At 35.7% G+C, this 25886-nt stretch overlaps 1 protein-coding gene across 3 annotated transcripts in view; it reads left to right on the top strand.

Moving 5' to 3' along the window:
- The window catches only part of IMMP2L (inner mitochondrial membrane peptidase subunit 2), a 419562-nt gene extending 393906 nt beyond the window's left edge, over positions 1–25656 (top strand). For all 3 annotated transcript variants that reach the window (XM_053942039.1, XM_053942038.1, XM_053942040.1), the window contains one exon: positions 25158–25656. In XM_053942039.1, the coding sequence (XP_053798014.1) occupies positions 25158–25277 (120 nt within the window). In that variant the 3' untranslated portion in view covers positions 25278–25656. The remainder of the gene's footprint in view (positions 1–25157) is intronic.
- Positions 25657–25886: the final 230 nt, after the last annotated feature.

Genomic DNA, 25886 nt, shown 5'->3' with positions numbered 1-25886 from the left:
TATTATTTTCACTGGCTCATGCAGAGAAAAATATGTCCTTTCTATTTTATTACAGCATAGACACTTTAGCACACATATTAGAGGTCACTAAATGGGGACAATATAAATTTCTCATGTCTTGCTTACATGTGTTATCTGGTATTGATTTATCACAGAATCATAGAACCATAGAATGGCCTGGGTTGGAAGAGTCCTTCAAGATCATCCAGTTTCAACTCCCTGCCGTAGGCAGATTTGCTCTCATAGGCAGAGACATCTTCCACTAGAACAGGTTGCTGGCCATCTAGCCTGGCCTTGAACACCTCCAGGGATGGGGCATCCACAACGTCTCTAGGCAACCTCTTCTTTTGTCTCAACACCCTCACACTAAATAATTTGTTAAAGATATCTGACTTAAATCAACCTTTTTTTAGTTTAAGGTCATTACTCTTTGTTCTATCATTACATACCCTTGTAAACAGTCCCCCCCCAGCTGTCTTCTAGGCCCCTTTAAGTGCTGGGTGACTGCTCTGAGGTCTCCTCAGAGCCTTCTCTTCTCCAGTCTGAACCACCACAACTCTCTCAGCCTTCCTTTCATAGGACAGGTGCTCCAGTCCTGTCATCAATTTAGTGGTTCTCTTTGAACTCCCTCTAGCCAGGTCCATGACCTTTTTATGCTAGGAGTCCACTGCATGTTTTTCTGAGATTTTTTTTTTTTTTGGAAACATGTTATTAGTATAAATAACAGGTAAATACGTTATCCTGTAAATTTATCCAAATTACTTCTTTTTCCTCCTGTGGTGTCTATAAAAATAATTCAGGAAACTGCAGAAGGTTTCAGTCCTTATTATGCATATTGCAACTGGCTTCATATCAGCAGTCAGATGGCCACCAGTTGTGTATAAACAAGCAACACCACAATTAGGATTTCAGTATTGCATTGCTATTTAAAAGAGCTTTGCTTTAAGGAGAGAAAGGATTCTCGCTTGCAGTTTAAGAAAAAAAAGGAACTTTTAACTTTGCACGATAGTTTAAAATAAAAAAATAAAATATTAATGTTTGCTATAGTTCTTATTATAGTGCATTTCATAATACTTTATGAATTACGCAGTGTAAAAGCTACTTTTTTTCCTGCCTCAGGTAAAGCCATGAGAGATGTAATATTCTAGGTATTTTAAGTACACATTTCTAGTGGAGCATCATTTTACACATAGAACATCCTTATCATCTTATCATAAAGATGTTGAATTTGAATTTAGCAAATCTACTGAAACAGTGCCTTATGTATAAAACTTAAAATTGTTTGGAAAGGTACGTAGTACAGTGACTCAGATAAAAGCAAAATATTAGATAAATGGAGAATCCAATTGGGTTTTTTTATAATCCTAGCTTTAGTTTATATTTTAAGGAATTATATCACTAATGCCTTGTCTTTGTTTACTAGAAATTAATGATTTTATTAGCATTTCTAGGACATTCAGAATTTCCATGAAACTGAAGGTTTGTTTAATCCAGTAACACAAAATTTTCCAGGGTTCTTCATGGAGAAGTGATATCTAAAGGTGTTTAACCACATTTTCCCCTTAATAGCAGATTACTTCCACTTTTATTTTTAATACTCATGCAATGATTTATGCATTGACATGCTCTGTAATTTGTTGTTAAATTTTCCTGCCTATAAGAGCAAAGCTGTTTTGCCAGTGAAGATACAAACCGGGACAATATGAAAATGGGAGATATGGATTTACACAGAAAATTATGGAGTTCACAGTCATACGTTTTGTTAAGCTGGGGTTTGTTGAGTCTAGAGATGCCAGTCATTTTTACCCTGAGTAATTGGACTTTATAGACTGATTATTACAGTGTATTAAAAAGGGATCAAAAATTTAAATGGCCAGGCACAACAAGAAAGCTGTGGATTACATGCCTCATTCAGCAAAATTAACATTAAATAGAAAGAGAAAAAGTGAAGGTGACTTCTACTTAGTTCTTGGTGTTTGTGAGATATGAAATGCAATTTAATTCACAGATGGAACAGCATTTCTAAAGTATCCTAAAATTAGTGTCTCCTTGAAGAGATGGATAACACTGTTAAACACAGTACTCCCTGATGCATGAGCAGTGAGAGATGCCTTGCTGTGCAGTCTAATCTAAGTCTAGTCTTTGCAAAAAGTTGCAGCTTCCCCAGCTGAGAAACTCTGAGGACCTGCACTGGATCTTCTGAACAGTGCCAGCAGTGCCAGCCTGTCTACAGGCTTTAATGTCTTAGTTCTCAGTACTTTTCAAAAAATGCTACAGTTTCTGTAGATATTAAGGTTGGTGATTCATAAGATGGATTTTTTTTTTTTTATTTTTGGGAAGTGGGGGGTTGAATTTTAAGTTATATTAGTAGAAAAACAGTAAACACATGACATTTCTTGATCTTCAGTTGGAAAGGCTACAATATTCTAGGAACTCCATTTGTTCCAGTTATCTGTAAAAGTCTCGATTGTTGATCTGCTTGATCATTGTTATTTTCATAGAAATAGTGACCTCATTCTTTTTAACCTTCTTTATCTCTCTAAATTTCATGTTGACTTTCCTTTGTACCTTGGGCAAGTCTATAGTGTCACCAAGTGACTGCTTGGATGATTCAATTTTCCGTACTTCTGTCTGCTTCTAAAAACAATGGCGACTCTTGCAAAATAACATAGGCAGCCAGTGTGGATTCTTCCATAATTCATGGAACAGCATAAAATGCAAGAAAATTATCTCAGAGATACTGCTTTTTAGAGAAAATAGTCATCAACTACCTGCAGAAACAAAGCTCCAGCACAAAATCTTCAGTATAATTTTTTTCTTTCTTTTTCTTTTTTTTCCCTATTTCAGACTAAAAATATAAACCTCAAGTTTATTTAAACCTGACAAAAATTGTGCAAAATTAAACCTATAATCCCTATTATCTTAATAGAAACTTATATAATATTTATAACCATAAATGACTATAAGCATTGCATGTTAATTAGTCAGGGGTAAAACTAGGCTCAATTGTCAGCTAGGAACTGGACAGTGACTTTATCTTGTATGTAAAAATGAAAAAAAAAAAAATAGATAATTATTAGCCCTATCTTTTTTTGTTAAAATTCAGCTATTTTTATGTTGGAACAGTTCTTGATAAATTTTGTATATGATACTTCTTTTACTATCCATGCACTCTGGACAGTAAAGTAAGTATGTAGGCTGGATACATAGAATTTTCTAAAAGCAGACAAAACGCAAATTTTCACTAGCACACCATCTTCTGATATTTTTCAGCAATTATTTCTGCATCTCACGATTGCATCTCTGGCAGTGAGTCCTCAGTATATTTTTATTCTTCACTGCAGATTGCTCAGGCTTCACACAAAAGATTCAATCTGAAGGTACTTTTAGATGAAGTTCTTTCGACTGTGAGTAGTATAGAGTGACTGACTCATTTCAGATGTAGCTCCACAGAGAAAACATGGCATATCTACTGCACTGGAAGTGGAATCTAAAAAAGAAAATCTAGGAACTGAGGTTAAATTAAGAGTTCTTAAAAAGAAAAAATTGTGTGATTAAATACTAGCCAAGAAATCTTTGGGTTAAATGTGTTATGCTTTAATTCTGAAATGAATATTTTTAATCTAGTTTTGCACCACTGATTTTTAATTATTTTTTAAAAATTTTTTTTGGTGGCAGTGTGTTGCCATGGTTAGAACAGAGCCAGTATACAACAATGCCTTTGTGATGGCTGAGATGAGGTGATTTATTCCTCTGAGCTTAGCAGCTTCCTGAGCAAACCATTTTAAAGCAACACAACTAGATGTAACAAATGTGTTATTTAGACAGGTTTTGCTACATTTTATCAGACTGCCTCAAGGGACTTTGGCTCTACTATTCTCTTATTCCCTGACTCCCAGAGTTGTCATGTAACATAATGGTATTTAACAAATTTCATTTGGAACCTGATTCCACTCAAGGTCACTAAGATTTCCAACCCTGTAACCTATGCTCAGTAATTGACCTGCAGTTATTTGCTGCTCTCCTTTAGCATTGCAGTATAAAAAGGACTTTTGAGAATTTTCTGAGGAAGGAAAAACCTCACAAATCATTTGTTAAACTGAGAAATGCAGTATCAGTTAGTGTATGCAGGTTCTGGGCCAGTGATGGGAGCTTTGCTGTTGTCCTCTCTAAATTTAGTTCCAAGTAATGTAGAAAGGTAATTTAACATCAGATGATGTCTTGCATTTATTTCAAGGATATCTTTTGAACAGATATATTTTAATGGAGAACATTACATGATTTTTTAAGTCAATATACAAGCCCAGATTCTTTTAATCTAATCATAAGCCCTGAGCAGAGACACCCAAATTAATAGCACAGTTGCCTAGCTTCCCTCTAAAGTCAAGGGAGGGAAATGGGGAAAACTAACACAACTTACTACTGTTCTACATCACAATGTCAAGGTCCTCTCTTTTCACTGGTTGTCTACAGAGCTTAGCATGATTTTCATTTTAGGCTATTGATTTAGATGAGAGAATCCAAGTTTGCTGACTATTTCATGGGATTTCAGGAGAATGTTGAGAGAAGGTCTAGTAAACAAACAATTAAATCAGTCTTCATTTAACCTCAGGTCTTAGATCTAAATGTTTTCTCAAACTCAATTTTATAACTTTAAATTTCTAACTTTAATATACATTTTAAACTTCTCCAAATAAGGTTAACACCTCAACAGTAATCACTGCTCTTTCACGTTTGTCTGTCTCTGTTTGAGAATCAGAGCACTTCAGCAAAAAGTATTAATTACCAGCCTGAATAAATCTTTTTCTGATGTCTCATTCTAGTACATGTAGTTAATTTAGGGCTATCAAAACACCTAAGGTATTTCATTTATTATTCCTCCTGCATGCCATTACGTCTTTTTGGGCCAGAGAGATGTTTGTGTAGGAAATCTCTGAAGAAGGCAAGATTGTAACATGTACTCCAAATACAGGGGGATTACTTGAGATCATTCTCTGGTGATGGCTAGGGAACTTTTCCTGTGTAAAGACAAGTATCCTTGAATTAGGAAAAAATGCAACAGTGTAAGCCAAGGATGATAGTGCTAAAAATCTTTGAATCTATCACTTCATCCACTCAAACAGCTCTGAATAAGGGTCTGCATATAATCCCTTTTGTGCGTATTTGTCCATATGCTTCAGTAGACATTGGAACATACCAATGAGGTTAAATGCAATGTCTGTTGAATCAAATGCAATTATATCCCTTAAATCTAGTCAGCTCTGTGTCAGTCTTGTAAATTTTACAGTAGTCTGCACTATATTCTAATAGTTGTCTGAGTGTAATGCCTGTGAGGCAATTCGCTGCTGTTTGTATCTTGTCTTCATAAATGGACAGGAGATTTAGAAATTTTGAAGAGAGCAAGCATTTCTCTTTGTTTGCATAAGGCTTTGTTCTGTTAGATAAACAAGTTCTCTAAACAAGTTCCTTAGGTCAGTGGCACTTTTTAATGCTTAAAATATTTTTTTTAGTAGCATTCACAGTTCTGTAATAAAAAATATTTGCGGCTTGGTTTGACCTTTTTTTTCTCTTGGAAAATATAGAATTTCTCTAAATATTTTTTCTCCTCCCCCCCTCACCCCCCCCATGAATCAGACCAGGTTTACAATAGCAGTTCAGTAAGTACCATGAAAAACAGTTCCTGTGTAATAGTGACATTCATAAATCTATATATTTCTTGCACGCTTTCATGTTTTTCAGATAAGTCATGACAAGCTGTGGCATTGTTACATATTATGACTGTTGGAAATAATAGTCCTCCTCAAAAGCAAAATGTAGTGCAATTGACTAGATTGTCATCTGTTGCATCCCGGAGTTTGGGTTTAGATTAGGGTTTTTAATTTATGTTAAAATAAGTTCTGTAATCCTGCGTTTCCCCCGTGTTGTTCCCCCCCCCGCGGTTTCTGCCCCCATGTTGCCTGCTGCCGGATTCTTACCCCTGTGCCGCTCCTGTAACCACCCTGCCATCCGGCCCCGGGAAACCCCATGCTGGCCACACAATCCCGCTCAGCCCGAGGCTCGGTGCCCGCCCCTGCGGGATTCTCTGGTTGGTCGCTGTTGCTGGCGTCACCGCCACGGCAGCCGCCCCTATTGGCCGGCAGGCCGTGGATCCTCTCGCCCTGCCCCTCCATAAAGCCCTATCCCGCCTGCAGTCAAGCGCCATTTTCTCCCATGCGAGTGCCAGGAGCGGTCGCGTCTTTCCATTGAACCACGCCATACGTGACCAATAAACCGTTCCTGCCAAGCACGGAGTAAATGGACAAATTCCTTCCTCTTTGTCGGGTCCCTAGCACACGGTAACAGAGGCTGGCCAGCCCACGCACCCGAGACACGGAGCCATGTCCAGGAACCTGCGGCAGCAAACCCCGGCAGCACGTGGAAGCTACGCCACAGCCGGGCTCCCAAGAGCCGCGTGCAGCCGGGGAGAGCAAAAACCCACGCCGCAGTCATCTACTTATATCAGAATAATAATACTTTTAAACCTTGTTACTCACACTGTTCTATAAATTAATATTTGATACCTGTAAGATTCAAGAGGTGAAGTTTGACATACATGTTTTACAATCTTCTATAAATCTGCTGTTGCTTTTTTTCATTTTTTTTTTTTAATCTCTCATTTTGCGGAGGAAATTAAATAAATCTTAGGGTCAGACTCAGGTGTTCTTAAACATGAGCAATAGCCCTGGTTTACAGGAATAGTCTTCTCAAATTATGGCAACAAGCTTTCAAGTAAGTTACTAATCAGTTTGAGGACAGGTTCCAGGCTTCAGTCAATGTTCAAATTATACCTGACAATAAGACATTAAGAAATTCATGGTTGACTGTGGATTTTTATATGCAACATGTATCATTATTTAAAAAGAAAATAAATACACACATGTGTACACACACATATATATACATAATTAGTCCTGGGCAGCTTTGTTTTCTGTAGGAAAAATCAATGATCTAAGAACTAACCTCTTAAAAAGCCTTAAGCATTATTATCACAATCAAGAAATTATGAAAAAACAATCTAGGTTTTACTTCTACCACTGACTCTGGTTTGTTGAATAAAGATACTCTTATTTTTAATTTGACTTTTAATTTATTTTATTGTCATCGAAATGGCTTCCTGTAGAATAGCAAAGAAATAGTTAGCAAAAATTATTTCTATGTTTTTGTTGGCCAGCACATTTTCAAACACTCTGTACTTCAAGTGGCTTATTTATGAACAATAAAGGGCACTTCATATTTAAGAATATCTTTTTTTAAGGCAGTTTTTATACTGCACTTTGAAGGCTGAGAAGTTTGCAAAATCTTTACTGTAATCCTTGCCAAACTCCTAAAATAGCAAAAGAAAACAAAAGCTCACACCCAAGCTTTCCCTGTGGGTGCAATGTCATGAGCAAAATGTTGACTCCTGAGTGATAGAATGTGACACACTCCAAATCCAAAAAGGATTTTACACAAAAATGCCATAGCTCATCATGTTAGTGTCTCTGTCAAACAAAAAAAATTACATTTTCATGAGCAGTTGGTTACCTTTTCTGTTCAATTTATGTCTCTCTTACATTGTAACAGTGGCATATGATAGGAGAAAAACTGGAGGACACAGACTAAGTAATTAATGATTTTCTAGTGTTCAGCAAGATAATGTCAATGACCTAGGTGTCATGAAGTAGGAGGGAAAAGAAAGGAAAAAGTAATTGTGAAATTTTAACTTAATTTTTTTTTTCGAGAGAATAATAAAATGTTCACTATTTAGTGATCCACAGGGCTCATGTATCAAGCTTAAATTTATGTGACAGACTTTCATCTGAGCACTATTTCTGACATGGCTTTCGGATCCAATCACAAGTTATTTAAAAGCTATCATTTTTAATTACTTACAAATAGTTCTAATAAGCATGTTTCAGAATTTTGCTATTTTAAACACTTTTCAAAAACCTCATTAAATAAGAATTAATTTTGACATAGTTCTAAGTAAGAAATCTAAAATTATAATAATCAAATAAGCTCAACCTTGTTTCTGTAGGAGCAATAAAATTTGTTAAAGTAAGATGCAATTTGAATTAATAAAGATTCTGACATCTTTTTCTTATTAGCTTCATGCCTATGGTTCTCAAGAAAAGGAGTATTTTTCATGTGTTTTGTCATTATGTAAATGAGTACTAAAGAATGGTAAGGAGAGACTCAACTTTTTGATTGTCGCACCCTTGAGAAAGTTGTTGATTTGAAAAAGAATGTCTCAATTTCTGTGCATGTATATTTTGAAGAACAACCTGTGTAGCATTTTCATTAGCTTGAGGCTTGGTTTAGCATTTTCAGAAATGAATATTAGGGATTAAGAAGTGTTGATAGCAATGCCATGGTACATGCGAGCAAAAACTTTAAATAAACATAGAGTTTTGTAGGGAATGGGTTTCACTTAATGGATCTTGATGTCTTATAACCTCAGCATTTGAAAGCCTAAAAGGTATTGAAACTTTTTTTAATAGCTAAACTTAAAAACTAAGGCTGGCTGAAATATTATCTCTGTGAATATACTGCTTTTATATTTTCTATTTCTGCTATGTTTTCTGAATAGCAGCTATAGCGTACAAAAAATGTATTGTACAAATTTCCAGTTTATTTTACCTCTCTTTAGAGGAGAATCTCAAGTTCTCTTTAAAAAGACTAACTCTTTATGATTTAAAAGATGACCATAACAATTTGCTTTCATTGCAATCAGACAGGTGAGATGGCTTCCCTGATTCTAGATGAGGTTTAAAAAAACGAGATAGGCTATGCCCCATTAATCTCAATTAAGGCCTAATCTAAGGTGATGTTCTGTGGTCAGAGAATTAAGTATTTGTTCACATGCCATGGGATTTAGCATTTCCATTGAAGAATTTACCTTTTGGCTGAACTTGGAAATTAATTTGTCTTAGAACTTTTTTCTGTGTTCCTTGTCATCCACATTCTTCTTGTGATTATGCCTTGCTCTCCAGCCCTCCTCATAAAACAGCTTTTGAGGATTTCTGGTGGATTGCCTTGCCATTTTATAACAGAGCAAGGCAGCAGAGGGTCTGGGAACTGGAGGTGGGTCCTGCTCTGCACAGCACTGGATGAAGGTTGCTGGCTTCTTGTGCCTGGGGAATGCTACCAGCCAGCAACTAGGAGGCCTTGCAGATAAATAATTGAGTCCAGCTGGCACACACAAGGGAAAGATAAACCTGACAGAATCACACTGTAGGGAGAGGTCACTCAGGAACTGTGGCTGGACTTAGAAGGGAGAAAAGTATCAGGATTCTATCCAGATACAGTCTGTACATAAAAAGTACCTTACATAAATGTGTACTAAAGGGCTTTGGATTATTTGGGAATTAATTTCAGCTGAGTTCTTGCAGAGACTATGAAGAAAAATGATATAAGGTAGTATTTTGAGATTGAAGAGAAAGCTGTCTTGCTGCAGAACACAGCAGGTGCTGCACTGGACTCTGCTGTTGCCATGGATGCTCAAGGTTAATCTTGTTCAGTATAAGTTTGAAGCTCTTGATTTCTTATTTAATGTGTTAGTATTAACTGGGAATGTTTTCCAGTTGCAGCTAATACTGATTTTATATAATTTCTGATGTTTGGGAAGGAAAAATTCTAATTTCAGGATGTAGGTTGTTCAAGCATCTCTAAACTCCTATTAAAAGGCTCTAGATGCTATTTACATATTCCTTTTTTTTCTTTTCTTTAAGTCCAGTCTCTTAAGAATCTGGCCCTGCATTTGTCCACATTTGACATGAGCTACACTTTACCTTATCATTAGCTACTAATTTTCAACTTCTTACTTTCTGCATTTAGAGAATCATGATTTTGACCAACGTATTTCACTCATGCTTAGAATCACATCCTCCAGACTACAAGCACACAGTGTAGCTGACTCCAGTTTAAGACTGATTCTCTCTTTAAATGGGCTAATGGTGCATACCACCAGTCTCCTAAAGTCAAAGCAGCTTCCAATTCACTTCTGCCTTTGTATGGCTCCAGACAGCATGAAAACTTAGGTCATTGTGAGAAGGTTGGAGTAAAGTAAACATGGAAGCCGTTTTTTGGTTCTTTTTGTAGGTTTGGTGGTTTGCCTGTTCAAGAAAAGCATGCATTAGATTCACTGAACAAGAAAAGACACAAAATTATTTGGAAATTATAATGTAGAGTCCTTACCAAGCTCAGACTGGGTTGCTTAAGCTGTGCAGTCATGGGAGAGCAAAGATGCTGTGGGGAAGTTGCCAGAATCCATTGCAAAGCAATTGTAATAGCCATCTTCACATCGCCTTTGCCTATAGCTGTTGGAAATTTAGTACTCTAGGAAGCGAGAAGATGAACTATTAATAATGATCTCATTAAAATATGGAGCATTTTTAATCTGCTTTGAATGCTAAGATCCTCAAGCAGAAAAAACAGCTCAGTAAACATAGAGGAATATATTTTCTCCACAGCAGACTGATGAAAATGTATCAGATTGTGCTGTCTGCAATTTCACTGCTGCTGTATCCTCAGCCAATTTGAGAGACTTAGATCTTCAGGCATTGTAGCAATGGTGATGGCTACACAGTCTGTTGCTGACAAAAACGTGATTTTTGTCCCCAAAAACACTGAGATACAAAATAAGCATTGGATTTATAGCATATATTATATGTGATTTTGTTATAAAGATAAGCACTTAAAAGGAATTTTATTAACATTGATTTTCTTACTTGGAAGTGAAAAACTCCATGTAAAAAAATAGTTTTAATGGTGTTAAGTTTTAACATGCATGTCTTTGAAATCCTAAATGTGCTAATCCTTTTCCTGTACTGATGACCTGGCAGTCCTGTGTGGTTATATCTTGCTAAAATAGCTTAATAGCTACATATAATCTGAAAAATGGAGTCATTTAAAGTGTTAATAAATCTAGATCTTCAGCTCCCTGGAAGTTTATTAATTTTATTTTATTTTACTTAATTTTAATAATGTGCTCAAGTGTATTATTTGAATATTTAAAGTTCAGCACATGCTTTGCTGAACTATGGCTTGATTATGACTATGAGGGATTTTTTTATTACATATGCAGAGAACTGAATTCATTAGTCTTCACTACTTTCTTGCTTATCATGTAAAGCTTAGGAAAAGTTTTAGTTTCTCCTTAAGATAAATATAAATCTCGATAGTAAAGCTGTGGATTAAACCTTCTCTACTGGGTTTGTGTGGCCAGGTTTTGCTGTGACTGGGGGGTGGGGACAGGATTCTGTGCCTTCCATGAGAAGCTGTGTGTGCTAGAAGCTTCCCCTATGTCAAACAGAGCCAATGCCGGTCAGCTCCAAAATGGATCTGTCTCACGTTGGAGAAGTTCATGGAGGATTGTCTTCCATGGGAGGGACTGCACACTGGAGAAAGGGTGTGAGAAGATTTCCCCTTGAGCAGGAAGGAGCAGCAGAGACAATGTGTGACGAACTAACCGTGGCCCCATTCCCAGTCCTGTGAGTGCTGCAGGGGGAGGAGAGAGAGAATTTGAGAGTGAAGTTGAACCAGGGAAGAAGGGAGAGGTGGAGGAAAGGTGCTTTTTAGTTTTGTTTTTATTTCTCAATTCCCTTCCCTGACTTGATTGGAAATAAATTAAATTAATTTCCTCAAGTCAAGTCTGTTTTGCTCATGATGGTAACTGGTGAGTGGTATCTCCTTGTCCTTATTCTCAATCATGAGCCTCTTGTTACATTTTCTTTCTTCTGTCCAGCTAAGAAGGGAGTGATAGAGCAGCTTTGGTAGGCATCTGGCCTCCAGCCACAAATGGTTACTGTATTTGGCTTTTTTTTTTTTATTTTGAAATGATAAAGACTGTGACTAAGTTATTTGGTTTAGTATCCTGTCTTGTATTGCAAGGACACATCAAAGAAGGCTAGAGATCATGGGTAAACCAGAAAAAAGTAATTGGTGAGTGTGTGCCACGAAGAATACCAAAGGTCTTGAAGAGAGCTGTGGGAGAAGTCTAGCTGTCTACAAAGCTGTTTTTCCTATGTCCTGATGAATCTTTCACAAATTTTAAGTGCCTTTTGAAGGTGTAGCACAGGACTTTGAAGAAGCCTCTGCCCTTCTGAATGAGGAGGCACCGCAGCCAGTAGATGTTTCCTGTGCATCTCAAACAGCAGAAGGCAGTACCTCTCTTTAGGCCAATTAACTGAACCTCAAATATAATGGTCAGGGAACTCATGTGGGCTTCTCCCATTCTTTGCTTTTCTGATGTCCTCATAACTAAAGGGAGCTGACTGCTAGTCCCCTGCCCCTCCTCTTGTTGAGTCTGCTGGGGCTGCTGATGCACACGCCAGGCCCGGGGACTTGATCTGTCATGTCGCTGCTCTGTAAAACTCTGGCTTCTCCATAAGGACTATTGCTCCCTCATTGAGGGACTTATCTATGGAGAACTAAACAGTGATCTCACATGTAAGATGTGCAGCCCTTGTAGACTCTGGAGAGCGAGAAAGAACTGCAACAGTATTTGATAAAGGTTATGTCTTGATAAGGATGTGTATCTTGTTATATTTCTGCTATATTTTTTGGAAACTTTTTTTTCCTCTGCAAAACCTCTTATGCCATTATCCTAAGTTAATCAGAAGTGAACTAAAGAAAAAAAAGAGTTGAAGAGGATTAGTTAGGTAGGCTGGAGAAAATATATTCATAAGTATATTGTGTCAATTATTGAATCATAAATTCCATTATGAAGTGAAAGGACAGCTATATGATTTAAATTATACAAAGAGGACTTCTATTTTGACAAGTGTCACAGTATTACATAAACACAGAATGCTAAATAATAGTAAGATTGAATAAGAAAAATATTAATGTTTTCGAGATTTTTTTTCCAAGAAAAGTAAAGACTGGGTTTAGTAAATTTAATCTTCTTCTCCACAGTTTTAGCAAAAATACAGAATAAATCAGATAAAGAAAAGAGAGAAAGTATTTAGTATTATTAAACTCATAGCTATTATTACAGCTTTAAGGAAGAGAAAAATATTTATATATATTTGAAGTATTTCTGTGGGTTTTTTTTTTCCAGTAAATCAACATATACAGAACTCTCTTGATGAAATTTACCAGTTTAGATGAGCTCTAGCTATCATCACACAAAGAGCTCTATTAAAAAGTCTTTTATAATTTTAATAACATATCATGCAGCTATTTAATGACATTTTGATATCCTAACTGCTCATTGAATATTTACTCCCTGTTGCTTTTCATAGCTTGTATTACCAACAGCATGTTTTCTGTAAGTCAAACTGTTTCTGTCGCCATTTTGAAAGAAAATATAAGCAAGTCTCACAGTTGGATATTTTGAAATATTTAGTTAAGTGGAATAGTCTATTGAACAGTGTTCTTTTTAAGGTAAGAGAAAAAAAATATTTTATTAAGAGTATTGCAACAAATCCATTTGTATCAAACTAAATCTAAAAGATGTAATAAAAACCACAGAAACTCTGAGCCAGATGACAGATGTGTTTGCTGTACATACAAGCTATTGTTGCTGAAAATCTCTGAACAATTTAGCTTTGGAAAAGGCTTGCTTTGCCCAGTAGCAGTTGTAATATCATAAGGTCTTGTACCTTTTTGTTTTAATTAAGAGGTAATTTTTCACTGATTCCTTTAAATTAACTTTTCTGGCTACTGCTGGCCTTTCTTTTTTTTTTCTTTCTTCCCTCAGCATTTGATAATTACTGTAACATGTCTGCCAAGGAAAATTTACAATTATGAACTTTCCCAAATACTCACAATGCGGTACCATCACAGTGATGGGTCTGTTCAGGCTGGAGATACTTCTACAGACAGAAAAGACATCAGTGGGTTGAGGTGTTCTCCATTACATTCTTTAATTTTGGTACTTCTCTAAGTTCATAAATTGCCCTGATTTTTGACCCATGAGATCAGGTACTTTTCTGAGCTTTTAGAAAGTATATGAAGAATAGAAATTAGTTGTACCTACCATGTGGGGGGATTTCACATCACTTGTCTTGAAGAAGAATTTGAGTGTATCTAGAGATTAAAGCCTACTGCTTCTTTCTACAGTAGGACTCCCTCCCTTCTTTTTAGTTCTCCTGAATGAGTCTGAAACGTCATCTCTCCCAGCTTGCAGGCATATGATCCCTGACACAGCTGTGCATTTCCACAGAAATTTGATGGAATTTCACCTGTCATTTCAGCTTGTTTGCTCAGCTTTGAATACTAGCCACTCATCATTAGGGCCTGATTTATCTGTGAGTGTGCAGTCAAAGCAGAGCAGGAGCACACCGGGGCTCTTCCCCCTATTGCACAGGGCATCATGGTAACTCTCTGTGGCCAGAGCTGTGCTGGGATGCAGAATTTGGTTCTCCTGGAAGCACAGAGGACTGCAGAGGAGGGGCAATAGAGCAGAGGGCACTTCCTCTGCTTGAGGGCTAGCCTGTGGGGATGAATTGTGTCTATGGAGGAGCAGCACAGTGAGAGGAGTTGAGTCCCTGGGTAGCATGTTAGCTCTTGGGGCCAGTTGATCAGTCCTGTGCTTGAATGCCTTGCACTGTACCACTGTGTTTGCCAAAGCTTCAGGCTGAAACTGAATTAATGACATGCAATGGCACCAATCTGGAAATCAACTTAATTAGTAATGTACAGCAGTTTTAAGTTGTAATGTATCAGTGTTGTAACCTGAAAAATGTCACTAAGCCTGACATTGTTCTGACTGGTGGCACTGATACAATACATGGCTGAACAGGAATTCACATTGAAATCTTTTATGTATTACTAAATAATTAATATGCATAGATTTTGGAATTAGCTAATACTTTCTAGGTGAAGAGAATAAATGTGATTTAGTAATTCTTTTCTTCCTGCCACTTGATTTATCAATTCTTAAAATATTGAATTGCAAATGTATTATGGCTTTTTTATATGTGTCTCTTTCATGAGAGCTGCTGGTACATTCTGTTTTTCTGTTGAGTTACATGACTTAGTGACAATCCTATTTAGTCAGGAGCTTTGTACATCATCCAGTGAAATATTAAAAGGTTTTAACTATTAAGTGATTTTTATGTATATGCAGCATGCAAAGCACATCATACTGTGCACTAAGCAAATTCCTTTACCATTTTTATTACTAGAAATCTAAAATAAATAATAGATTGGTTTATAAATCCTTTTGTAGACTATTTATCATAATGGCTCTATTAATCATAAAAAAGAAAGAGTATTTGCTAAGACTGCTATACTTAGTGAAGAAAAAAGAAAAGTTGTGCTGTTATATGTTAACCTCTATTTAAAAAATATGTCTTTAGAGAGCAGAAAACTCAGAAAAATGTTTGAAGGAGTGAAGTTATTTAGCTATAGTGGCCTTTTCAATAATATGTCCATGACAACTCCAAGAAAAGGCATTGAAATGGAATTCAATTCATGGAATTCTTGTACTAAGCCTGTTACTGTATTTAATTTAGGCAATGGCATTGACAGTTGATTTCTTCAAGAGATGAATAAGTGATGCATTACTTTATACTGAACTTCTTTAAATCTGCACTACTTTGAATTTCAATTATGGTTCAATGTTAGCTAGTCTTTTTCTGCACATTTAACTGTAAAGAAATCTCATATGTGAAATATATTCTGTTTTCACTGACCTTTTCCTTCCTTTTCCTCTTTGGTAACTTTAGGTTTATATGAGCATATAGACATGATAGAAAAATGAGAGTGCAGTCCAGTTATTTTGATATTTAGTACATTATTTCTATTTAATCAATAACCTGAGTTATCATTACAATGCAGTGCTCACCTCTTCTTTTCTGAATAGCTTAAATTGCGAAACGGTATTGGATGGCTGCAGTCACAATTGTTATAGGAATGTCACACAGCTATTCCATGCTAAAATTTTATTTATTCTGGGAATTTTATTAATTCTGGGGAAGGAATCAACCATTGCATTTGAAATATATCTCTCTCTTGTACATTTTTTGTGGTTTTGTCTGTGCATATATGTGATATGTGCATCATTTTTAATTGTATATTTTCACTGTTTAAGACTTTCTTAAAATAATTGTCATTTATATTTTTTCAGATATTAAAAATATATTTTCTATCTAAATGAGGACTTCTAAATTTGATAACTAATATAGACCTTGACTGATTATATACTAGCTCTGTGAAAGAAAACACATATGGGATGTTTTATCTATATCTGGAGCTGCTGTTTCAGCTATCAAACTAATGGAACTGTAATGGAACACTTAGTAACAAAATTGATGGGCTGCATTCTTCTCTTTGTCACTAGATCTGTATGGCTCCATTAGGTCTGATTTCTTCAGTTACAAGATGAAAGAACAATGAATATGCTGGCACTTTGCTATGTATTAGAAAGAAATCTATCACTTTTTGTATTCATGAGCTAATTGGCACCTTACCTCAAACTTCAGTGAGCTGATATAAATTAAAGAACATCTATTCTGGTATCGGTTTATTTACAAAATAATTTATTGATTCTAATATTTGTGTTATTCTTGGATTCATAAAAGAAGGTGAAGGATATTTGTTTCTTCTGTCACTGTTCATTATCGCAGATATTTCTACTAGAGGAAGTGGTTTCTCTGGGATTTTACTGTAATCCATAGGATTTTATTTTCATTGTGTTCTTTTCCTACTACTGCACTTGATAGTACTTGTTTCAAGGTTCAACCATGTACAAAAGATGAAATGTAATAGCAATCATGTTTTCTTTCTATTAAAGTATGGATTTTTTTGAGAGATTAATTTACTGGGACAATTCTCTGTGAGACCATTTTACAGCTACCATCTAATATCAAAACCCAGTGCCACAACCTTTTTTAAAAACATGCAATCTAATTTGACACAGATTGCTGTTCCAGGCTTTATATTATTGTTAGGGTTATAGCTGAAATGCTGGGTAGTTGCATAGGTGTTTCTATTTAAGGATTTCTTTGGATTTTGAGGGCTGAAATATTTTTGAACAACTTCTCACCTTTTTCATTAGCCTGGTCCCTTTACACAGTTTTCAACATCCTTGCAAATTTTCCGTTCCCAGTCTTTAAAAATATATGTATCATCAAATTACAGCTGATTGGCTGACAGAATATTGGTAGTGGGGCAATGAACTATTAGATCTGGAAAAATTTCTTGAAACTCTATGCCTGCTTGAATGGGACCATCTCTAAATCACTCAGGGTTTTGCCATATTAGAGGATTTTTCATCTTATGTGTATTGGCACATTTCAGAGCCTCTCTCCAAACTGTCAAGTATCCAACCAGCAAAATTTAGTCTGAATAGACCTCTGCTGCTCCAGAATTACTCCTGGCCAGCCCCAATGAGTTTGTGTTATGAATCAGAAAATTTGAGAAGGAAATTTCGTATATAGCTGATGTTCCATAGTGTCATGTGAACGTCTATGTATAAGGTCTATGCATGTGAAGGAAAAAAATATAAGGCTATATTACATCAGAGAATAAAAAACACATTTTGAAACACTGTGATTGCTTCTATTGCTTTATCTTCTTTTGATTTGAGAAAATGTTATTTTTTTGTGTTTGCATGTTTATCACTGGCCATGACATTTGAGAGACCTGTGCAATATTGCTAGAATATAAAAGACTAAAGCAAAAGTGACTACAAATCCAGAGATTGGCCTTTTAAATTGTAGTTTCATCACTGTTGATGAAATTTCTCAAGTACATAGGTTGTGTGGCATTTGTAGTTTAGTTCTATTTCTAGTTTTTTTGGTAGGTATTATTGTTCTCTTTCAGTGGTATTTCAGGGGATTTACACAATTTAGACATTTATTCATGAGACAGGAAGACAGAAGTGTTGACTCTTTGTTAGGCTGAAATTTTATGAAACAATATCATCTTTCTTCTTCAGAAGTATATTCATACCCAAGTACTTTTCCTAGTATACTCTCAGGATTTTTGTGTTGACTCAATGTTAAATGCTGTTCTTTATTATTTTCTTCATATTTCCTTTGTTTATTATCTTCTGTGACTGATCTAGATATTCCAAGATTTCTAATTTTTTACTTTGTAATGTGATTATTACATTATCTGTTTCAAAGGTGTAAGTGCTTCATGTATATTTAATGTTTTTATTGAAATAACTAAAATTTCAGTCACAACCCCCCTAAGTCAAAATACCTTGTGAGGAAATAATGAAACATTTAATTTTCTAATTATGATTGTTTTGGAGGTTTTTTTTTTAATGAAAGAAATGTTTATAAACATTTCATCAAAATCACCATTTTGGTTTCAGAAAAACATGAAAAGAAATATCAAGTGAGGAAAAGAAAGATACCTTTTCTTTACTGTGCAACACTTAATGAGAATTTATGCAGCCTTAGGAAAAAAAAATAAACATAATGTTACAGTGAAAACTTTGTTGTGATCAAACCAGGAAAATTCCATTATATGAGAAGCCACTAAGTCACAGCTGCATTAAAATCACTGTCTTGGTTTGAAAAGACAGGTGTCTGCTAAGGAAGGCAGGAGTCTCCCTTGAAATGGAAAACGTAAGCCCCCTCCCTCCAAATTATTATAATGTTGAAATTAAAAGGCTCTCAGGCAAAGATATGGGAATAGGAATAACAGTTCTTTACTAGTAAAACTAAAAATACAAATGTGATAGTACAAACAAAACAAAATCAACTGACAGAGCCAGAATACAACCTGACACCCTGTGGGTTGCGGTGTTGGAAGCAGTCTGATTAGACGGTGGCTGCAGTCCTCCTGGAGTGACACATGTGGTTCTGTTGGAGCAGTGATCATCTAGAAGGGTGTAGGTTTCCTCTGAGGGTCCCGCTGTCGTGTAGATGGGGCTGGTCTTCCTCTGGGAATCCAGTGGAGACAACAGCTTCTCCTCTGGACATCCAGTAGAAAAGGCCTTCCACAGCTCCGATTATAACCAGGTAGGAATGCTTGGCTCCTCCCCCTGGGTAGCACATCTCCCAGTGGATGATGTAATTTAATCAGTCATTCAGTGACACTCAATGGTCCATTAACAGAAGATATCTCCCAGAGGGAGGATGGATTGTGGAAGAGATAAAGAAAACTGCCCAATTAACAGAAGATAACTGCCCCATCAGATAGGAATAGAATACACACCCCCACTTCCAACCTAAGACAATCACAGTTTACAGCATTTTACTGACTGTTAATAGGGTTAATTCAGAGAATGATAGTGCCCCTTGCACTACAAGTTATCAAATTAATACATAAGTCTCATCAAAACAGTTTAAAAATCTCACATAACTACTTTCAAGTATCTATCTCAGTGGTTATGCTGCCCCTTTGGGTCCTAAGCTTGGCAGTATCCATCCTCCTCAAAAAGACATGAAAAGGGTGCTTTCATGAGTTGCTGGCACCCTGAATTCTTCACTAGGAGAGTTGTGATGTCAATGATTTCCTCTTTCTCAATTTCCACTAATTTAGCACTTTTCCTAATTGTTCTCCCTTATACTTTATTGATTTTCCCTTTGTGTCTCTATTTATTATATATTTTATTTTGTGCTAGTATATTCCTTGTTACTCTCCATTGTTTTTTCTCTTTGCTGACCTTAAAACCTTTTTGACAGTCAGTTGCTTGTTTTAAAGACCATTGCTAGGTTTTTTCAGTCTGTTTTTATTTTCCCATGCCTACAGTCCTGTACACCTCATTATTTTTTGCAAATCACAAATATTTAATCCTATACAGAATATTTATTTTTTAATGTATATGTAAAAACACCACAAGGTTATGCAAATATAAGCGGTATACGCAAAACTATAACAAATCAATCCATAGTCACCTGATGATTAGAAAATTTGTTGCAGCTAACAAACTGAATCAAAACTCCAGGCTGGAGAGGTAAGCTCAGACAAATCCTGAGAAATTAATCTTGAGGCCTTGCAAAGCCAGTACAAGATCTACAGCTTGTTACTGGCAGTGGCTATACCGAATTGCAGGGCTATTGAATTGTGGTGAAAAATCAAGACCCTACAATTTCACTAGAGATTTGTAGGGAACGGTATGTTGTTATTTATAGCGCTGGGCGAACACAGGGATTTCTCTTCAAAGGGCATGTGTGTCTCTGAGAGCTCCCAATCCTTTTATATTACTCTTACAAATTTACATATTCATAGAATTTCACAATAGGTTTATGTATATTCATTCTGCTGATTTCACGTTACACTTACAGCTAGTTACACTTGTACTCAGTTTTTGTCAGAAAGTACAGAAAGAACTCTTGGGTCACTCTGCACTGTCTGTTTCAAGGTTTGAGGAGTCTTTCTTATCTCTTACCTCTTTAGCTTGGAAATTAGCATTCTTTCTCCTTAGCTGGGGCAGTTTTGCTAGTGCTGCAGTTACTAGACTAAACAGCATATTTTACTTATGTTAGTAAGCTCAAAGAGGCACATTTTACCTAAATCAGAATGGATTTTTTACCTCATTCACTTTTTACTCTGTTTCACTATGATACAGCTGTAGTAACATCCTTGTATTTTTTTTTGTCTCTTTCTCTTATTACGTGTCTGGTAATTAATTCAAAATACACATGAATGTGACACATGGGGATATGGTTTAGTGGTGAACAGTGACTTAATGGTTGGAGTCAATGATTTTAGAGGTCTTTGTCAGTCTAAGTCATCTTAGTTCTATGATTCTATGGTTATTACTTCCAAATAGAAAACTGACAAATTAGTAAGTCTAATTTTTTCCAAAGTTTTAAAGGTTTGGATTTTTTGATTCTGCAATACTGTTTCTCAGGGTATATTTAGTGGTGTTCTTCGTTGTTTCAAAGTTGTTATGGAATTTGAAATCTTGGTTATTTAAGATGCAACAAAATAAAGAAGGCTTAAGGAAAAAATAAGCAAGGGAAAATCTATGGGGAATGTTCCTAAACCAAAGTGAACTCATGACTAGGAGTTACAGTTCAATTTAGCTGTTTGGGTAGACTTTACATTCTCTGGAAAAGTTGAGAATACCCCTAGGGTGTGGTAGTTTCACGCCAGCCAGCAACCCAGCTGCACACAACTGCCTGTCCACTCCCCCACCAGCAGAATCTGGAAGACACTTGGAACAGCAAAAGCCAGAAAAGTTGTGAATTGAGATAAAGACAGTTTAATAGTAGAAGCAAAAGCCATGCACACAAGCAAAGCAAAACAAGGAATTAATTCACTGCTTTCCTCTGCCATCTTAGGGCAGGGCCCCATCACATGTAATGGTGACTTGGAAACTCGAACACCATCATTCCAAACCTTCCCTTCTTCCTACTTTTCTAAACTTTACATACTGAGCATGATGTCAGTAGGGGGCACCTGTTCTGGCTGTGTCTCCTTCCAATATGTCAGGCATCCCCAGTCTCCTTGCCAGTAGCAGTGGCAGTACAAAAAGCAGAAAAGGCCTTGAGTCTGTGTAAACCCTGCTCAGCAGTAACAAAAACATCTCTTATCAATCCTGTGTTCAGCACAAGTCCAAGACACAGTCTAGTACCAGCCAAGCTGAAGAGAATTAACTCTACGCCTGCCAAAACTAGCACATCAGATCACACTGTTATTTGGACTTTCCCTTTTCTTGAGATCCAAACTGAGTACCTGTCATTTCCACAGAAATTTTGATGTGCTCCACTGTATGCTACATGAATACACTCTTGTACAGTTGGAATACTACTTTTCCCATTTTCATGATGTATTTTAGAACCAGAGGATGTGATATTATTGTAAGACTTCATACTAATAAAGGTGGTTTATCCAAGCCTATTAGGACAAAATGAGCAAGATTGTTCTGAGTACCACTGCAGATAGCACGATCAGTCTTAGGCTTATCTTTTCCTTATGCAGTGCCAAAACGAATCAGTTTCCATATAACTAACATACTAACAACAAGCAGACACTGAGGAAATACGCTTTTAGCACAGTAATAGTGTCAAAACAGTATTATTAATTCAAAACTTACTTTGCAGATAAAATTGCTGTGTTAATGAAGTGACTTCTTAGTTGTTCAACTTAATATTCAAAGATTTTTAAAAAGTTTAAACAGCTCAGCTTAGGCACAATAATATGGATTCAATTCAATATAGTGGCTGTTGTTGCCACAGCAAGAATAACAAATAGGTCATAATGTAGAAATAACCCCCAACTTTAATTGCTGGTATCTCTGTGATGGAAAGGAAACACATTCCTCAAAGAATTTATGTCTGTAAAGTACTGATTTTTCTTATAGTTAAGACAGTGTTTCAAGGGAATAAACTTATTTTCCTATGTAAAGGGAGAAAATAAAGTGATTAATTAATATATTATCTCAGTATTTCACTGTTACAACAGAAAGTGTAGCCTTTTAGTTCACTCTTCTGAGTTCATTCATATCTAACCTTGATGAGGGTAAATCCATTAGGTAGGGTAGGTTATTCTCTGCAAACAATTCTGTTCTTCCTCAGTGAAATTCATGGCTGCTGTGGTAAGTACAGAATAATAATAGGCAATGGAAAAAAGTTATTATGGTTGTTTGCAGAAGTCAAACATCAAGGTGCTTTTAAAGTGAACCTTTAAGTTATTATAAAAGAAGTCCTATACGATCACTGTAATTTGTTATTTAGCAAAGGCTTCCATCACCCAATAATATCTGTTTTTCCTTTTTAACTCTAGTCATGTTGTAAATCATGTTTATAGGAAGGAGACTTCTTTATTAGTTTCAAGGCAGATGATGGTCAGTAGAAATAATCCTCTGGGTAAAATTATTCCCAGCTTCAGCTTAAAACATGTTTTGATTCATTTATTGTATTCTCAGTCTGTTTGCAGACCTCCTGCTGACATCAGTAACAAGCAATGTACTGAGAAAAATACAGAGCTTTGAAAATGAGATGTTATTTGTGTTTGGAAAGAGTATTCTAACAGTTTTTTTCTCTGTACTAATGCTGTCACATTTTATATGCAGCTGTGGGATTTGCTGCGGTTTTATATTTTGACACCAGCCTGTAATGTCTGTGCTACCATGCTGTATGCTCAGGGAAAAAAAACCCAATATGGTAATATTACATTTGCAGCCCTCTTTATGGGCTAATTAAGATAAAGGATGCTGTGAATTCCATAAATATCAACCAAACTGCCCAAAAGTGCATCAAGACATTAAAAAATGTTGCTCTATACTACTGAAAAAGAGTTGTCACTTAGCAGCCTGTCCTTTGCTTAAATGTAGGAAAAAACAGCTGCTATGGATCTGGGAAAAAAGTGGTCCCTGCAAGAGATCAAGCAAGTGAAATATAATACTAGACTTCAATTCAGTGATCCACTTCAGATTCTTTTAGATATCATGGGTTATTAAATAACCAAATTATATTGAAGTAATTCAGCACCTGCTTCATCAAGCTACAGAATATGGAATTAGATATATACCACTTCAGCTTCACTGATTTGATTATGTAGTAGAGAGACTGGTGCATATATATTAATCCTATGAAATTAAATCAAGAAAATTAGCTGAAGATATTCCTGGGGGCCTATTTGGTGTCTGTTTGCATGAAATGCTGAATTACCTGCTTACTAAAATGATTTTTTTTTTTTTTTTTAATGAGAAATGGAATGGAACTGAGTTTACATAGGAATTTAAGCTGCAAAGTACAAGTTCAAACCAGAAATCCATTTCATTCCTGGCTCTTACAACAGCCAATACTGGATCATTGTAATATAAGAATAAAGCAAGTATACATTTTTTCCTTCGGTGGTTCCTACTATGGAGTATAGAGACTACACTGTTTATGTTCAATTACCTGTGTTGGACTTTTCTCTCATCATTATTTTTTTAACAACTTTTCTATTTTTCTTCTGGTGACTTCTGTATCCTGTATAATGTATGCAAGTATGATGTAATGCTTCACATACTGAAAAGCATTTCCTTTCTACTGGCTTAAAAAATTCTTTAGGATAATATCATAGATGTTTCCTTGTTCTTATGAGAAATAATGACATAAGAATCAAATAAAGCCTGTGCATTTTTTAATCCATGCCATTGCTAATTCTGTTGCCATTATAACCATTATAACACTTTTGTCTGTTTAGGAGTCTGAATTACTCAATCTTTTCACAGACACAGACATTCCAGTATTTCTAACCATCATCGTGTCCTGTTTAAAACTTCTGTTGGTGCTGGATGCTTATTACATGCTATTTTCTCTACAAGTCTAAACAAATAATTTAAGATGCAGATGTTTGTGCTGCAGGCTTTTCAAATTAACTGAGATTAACTCCATACAAAATGACTTAATTTCAGTGTTAAGTATGGACTGTCTTATCTCAGTCTGAAATTGTATCTATTCTATTCTTACTCTTAGTCTAGTCATTTTCATACCATATATGAAAAGGGTCTTGTTTATAATTTACTTAAGATTTTCTAAGCAATTCTGTTTTCTATACTATATTATCTCTGATTAATTTATAAGCAATATCAGAATTTAATTTTATTTTGATCTATTGAAATAAAATTACTGAAGTAAATAATAATAAATAATAAGATGGTAAAACTTGTTTGCAAAACATATTAATCAGGTTTAAGCAGTCCTAGCACTTCAAAAGTTTTTGATGTGTAGAGAAGTACATTTTCATCCTCAGGGAAATCTTTATAATTCACAGTAATTTTCATTTTTGATTGAAGACAAAATAGAGTTTTGAAGGAGAGTGATAAATAGTAAACATAGCAGGTTTAAAAAAGTCACTATCCTGGTGTGGTTAGTACACAGGGTTCAAATCCAAGACATAGATTCTGTTGAACTTATTCAAAATACATACTTAAACTTTGTTTTCTGGACCTAGAATAACTAATAACCAAAAAGCTTTAGGTGGATTATGCCTCACCTATTTTGAGCAGCTTTTTTCCTTGAAAATGAAAAAAAAAACATTCCTAGTTCTTTGTTACAGACAGTGCATTTCAGCAAACTGTTTTGAGTTCCAAAAATGTTTTATCAAAAAAAGAAAAAGAAATTGTTACTAAAGACATTTTCTTTTCCCCTCATTACATGCATGAGAGAGTACTCACTCTTCTGCTTTGTATTCTCCCACTGCTCTAACAAATCATCACATGCTTTGTATTTTTCACATACTGATTTATTTGCATTACCTAATAACACCTCTGGTTTATATTTTGGTTGTAGGTTTCTCTTGGACTTCTACATGCCCGAGCCACTCATATTCTCTGGCCTCCACAACGCTGGCAGAAGTTACAGCCAATGCTTCCTCCGGAGCGCAAACCACTCCACAGAGAGCAGGAGTGATCGGAACGTTCAGGCAGGAAAACACTGACATGAAGTTCAACCAGAAAGAGTTGCAGTGGTTATACCATCACCTCTAAGAGCTTTGCCATGTCCTCTGACATCAGTGTCATGTCAACAAATACATGTGACATCTAAATGTTACAATGCCACCAGAAATTCTTCATGTTTCTTTTGCTTGTCTGTTGTATTGTTTGATGGGTTTTAAAAATTGCCAACATTAGGGCATTGTCTATTAATTCATTTAAAAATAACTGGTTGTAGAGGAACTGAATGTTCATTTTTTTTTCTGGAAGCAGTAACATGCTTGGCTTATGTCTGTACCTGTGCTTCTCTGGACAAGAAATTATTAAAACCTTCAATAAACTATTTTGATCTTTTACATTCTGCATGGAAATTATTAATATTAATTGCATATGACAAAAGAAAAAAACACCCAAAACATATATAATTTGGATTGTCCTATAATTACTAGTAATGAGGAATCAGTACTTCTGTAGGTGAAAAGTTTATTTCTATTATTAAACTGAATGCATATTACTTATTTCTATTTTCTTTTTCAGGATAAAAATAGTTTGTTTTATATAAATATTCCCTGTATATCTTTCTGAA

Source organism: Vidua chalybeata, chromosome 5, assembly GCF_026979565.1.
Source record: "Vidua chalybeata isolate OUT-0048 chromosome 5, bVidCha1 merged haplotype, whole genome shotgun sequence".
Taxonomy (NCBI): Eukaryota; Metazoa; Chordata; class Aves; order Passeriformes; family Viduidae; genus Vidua; species Vidua chalybeata.
The sequence above is the reverse complement of the archived record's forward strand: the minus strand, read 5'-3'. Positions and strand labels throughout refer to the sequence as shown.